The sequence below is a fragment of the Pteropus vampyrus genome, unplaced genomic scaffold (assembly GCF_000151845.1).
Source record: "Pteropus vampyrus isolate Shadow unplaced genomic scaffold, Pvam_2.0 Scaffold59, whole genome shotgun sequence".
Lineage (NCBI taxonomy): Eukaryota > Metazoa > Chordata > Mammalia > Chiroptera > Pteropodidae > Pteropus > Pteropus vampyrus.
In genome coordinates this window covers 314918-317421 of record NW_011888840.1, presented here as the reverse complement: position 1 = coordinate 317421, position 2504 = coordinate 314918, and the positions used below count along the sequence as shown (strand labels likewise).

Genomic DNA, 2504 nt, shown 5'->3' with positions numbered 1-2504 from the left:
TTCATTCATAGGTACAAAGGGGCCTCTATACTCTCTAACAACTTGGGAATTGCCACTTAACTGTTCTAGTTTGTAAGGATTTGGCTTTGGTGTTTTTCACCAAAAACTTAGATATAATGTTTGTAGCTATTTCTCGATGAACAGTTACTTTCGTGTTAAATTGGGAAAATAATCTTCCTTCATCAGGCAGGAGAAAATGAAATATGATTCTCAAAGAAATAAATGTTGGTTTTTGTCTTTCAGACCTGAAGATTTACGGCTGTAGTAGAATGAAAGTTGCAGAAAATAACAATGAAGTGATCAAAACTTCCTGCTGATAAATATCTCCTAAATCACAGTGCTAAGTAAGACGCCACTGCATTTTGACAAGAAACTCGTTATGAATGCTCCAGGTTTGTGGAGAAAGGTCAGGAAGGGATCTTCCTTCGACAGGAAATTGCAGTAAAATACATTATTTTACAGAATCTCTTTATCATGTAATCTGATTTGAATGTTATAATGGTGATAAAAATAAAATCGCTTACTTGGGTAACTGTTCAGTTTTTCATTTAATGAAAAAGCAAGCCCCAGGCAGCATCAAGTTAAAGTTGCCAGCAAGTGCCCGTCCATGGAGATTTCCTCCGATTCCCGATTCCCTATCGTGGTCTTGCCAGATGGGACCACAGCCCCACCTCACTTGACCTTTCGGAGACCGTTTTATCTGACCTCCCATCTATCACAGTCCATCAGTCCAGCTCAGCAGGGTAAGGTTTGCCCTGAGGTACTTAGAACTGCTATTATCTTCTTCTCATCTAGCCTTTTGGTCTCCTTGACACCAAAATAATAAAATAATGTCTCTCTACCCTAGAAATATCTGCCCCACTGTGACGCTGTTTGCAGACCTCTTTCCAATGTCTCCATGCCTCTCCAAGCCTCCTGTCGGCCCCTGTACACGTCTGTGCTGGGCACTTATACTGGGCTGCTGGGATAACCTAGCAAAATCTCTTTTCTAAAAATTAAGAAGCCGAGCCACTGTATTTGGGCATTTTTATGGTAGGTTTTTTTTACCCCCCTTCTCTTACCCTGGCCAATCGAGAAGTGAATTTCTGACCACATTTCCCATTCATTCCGTGAACATGTATTGAGTGCCTGCTACCTGCCAGGCTCAGTGCAAGGCACTGGGAAACAGAAATCACACACGTCTTCCCCCAACACACGCCCCACCACAGCTACAGTCTGTTGCAGGGTGGAAAGTGCACCTGGGTGTCAGAGGTGCTGCTGTGACAATGAATGACCTGTGATGTCGAGTGTGTTATAGGAACTGGCATTAAATATGAAGTGTGCTAGTAAGCACCTGCTAATGTGCCAGGCACAACTGCTCTCTGTAAGTGAATTCATTTAGTCCATACGGCAATCCTGTAATGATCATAATGTTCTCCTCTGCTTTTAAAAATAGACACACTGAGACAACAATAAGTTAAGTAACTTGGCCAAGGTCACAGAACTGCTGAATGGCTCAAAAGCTCACAGACTTAGCCCTGCTAGATGAGGAAAAATGAGTATTTATGTTTACATATCACATATTCTGTAATAAAGCTAGTATAACCTGGTGCAGGTCAACAGCTACCGTTCACAATGAAGTGACAGGTTTTTAAACTGTTGGACCACAATGCGGCTCCACCCTGGACTTCGATGTGGTAATCTTGGGTGTGAGCCAATACGAAATGAGCCCCCAGCTCCTGATGCAGCAGCTTTAATAGGGAGGAATTTTTCTCTCGTGTTTCCTACCCACCTAGAACGATGCCTGGCACATGTTTCTTGGTTGAGAAAGGCTCACAGACGAGTCTTTGTTTCTAACAAACCTGTAAGATTTGAAGAAGTGAGATCATGACAACATGCTCAGTAAGAATATGGAGCACAGTCATCACATTACACAATATTCAGTCTGAATACTGAGACGAATCCCTATCAACCTCACTTGCTGTGTGAGCCACTTTGGTGGGGGAGGGGCTGCCTGATCCTGCAGAACCATGTCGACCTAAACAGGGGCTGTATTGGTAGAATGAATTGCTCCCCGTTGCTGTTGGGAGCTAACTTGACTATGCACTCGGAACCACAGCAGAGAGGCTTCAGCACCACATAAGTGGCCCTCAGAAGCAGAAGCTCTTGGGTCTTCCACAGCCTACCCATGTGCCATCACTTGGGAGTTTAACAGCCTGACCTGCACATATCCTAAGAGAACACAACTACATGTAGCCAAGTAAAATCACAGCTCACTGTATGGGACCCAGTAACCTAGAGGGGAAGACAGGCTGGACCGGCAGGATTGCAGCTCCTATTGAAGTAAAATGAACAGAAGAAACAAGTTTAAAGAATAAGAATTCTTATAGAAAAAGAAGGAAACCCTAACTCAAGAATCGTATGGGAAGGAGAAAAAATGCTCGTATATGTATTCTGTTGTTAAATGTGTAATGTGAAAATTAGTGCAAATAAAGAATTAAATCACTAAAACCAAAATCGTGTTT

At 42.8% G+C, this 2504-nt stretch overlaps 1 protein-coding gene across 3 annotated transcripts in view; it reads left to right on the top strand.

The window, feature by feature from the left end:
• Positions 1 to 532, top strand: part of MRPL13 (mitochondrial ribosomal protein L13) — a 37218-nt gene extending 36686 nt beyond the window's left edge. For all 3 annotated transcript variants that reach the window (XM_011360764.2, XM_023530964.1, XM_011360765.2), the window contains one exon: positions 244 to 532. In XM_011360764.2, coding sequence (XP_011359066.1) covers positions 244 to 265 — 22 coding nt within the window. In that variant the 3' untranslated portion in view covers positions 266 to 532. The remainder of the gene's footprint in view (positions 1 to 243) is intronic.
• Positions 533 to 2504: the final 1972 nt, after the last annotated feature.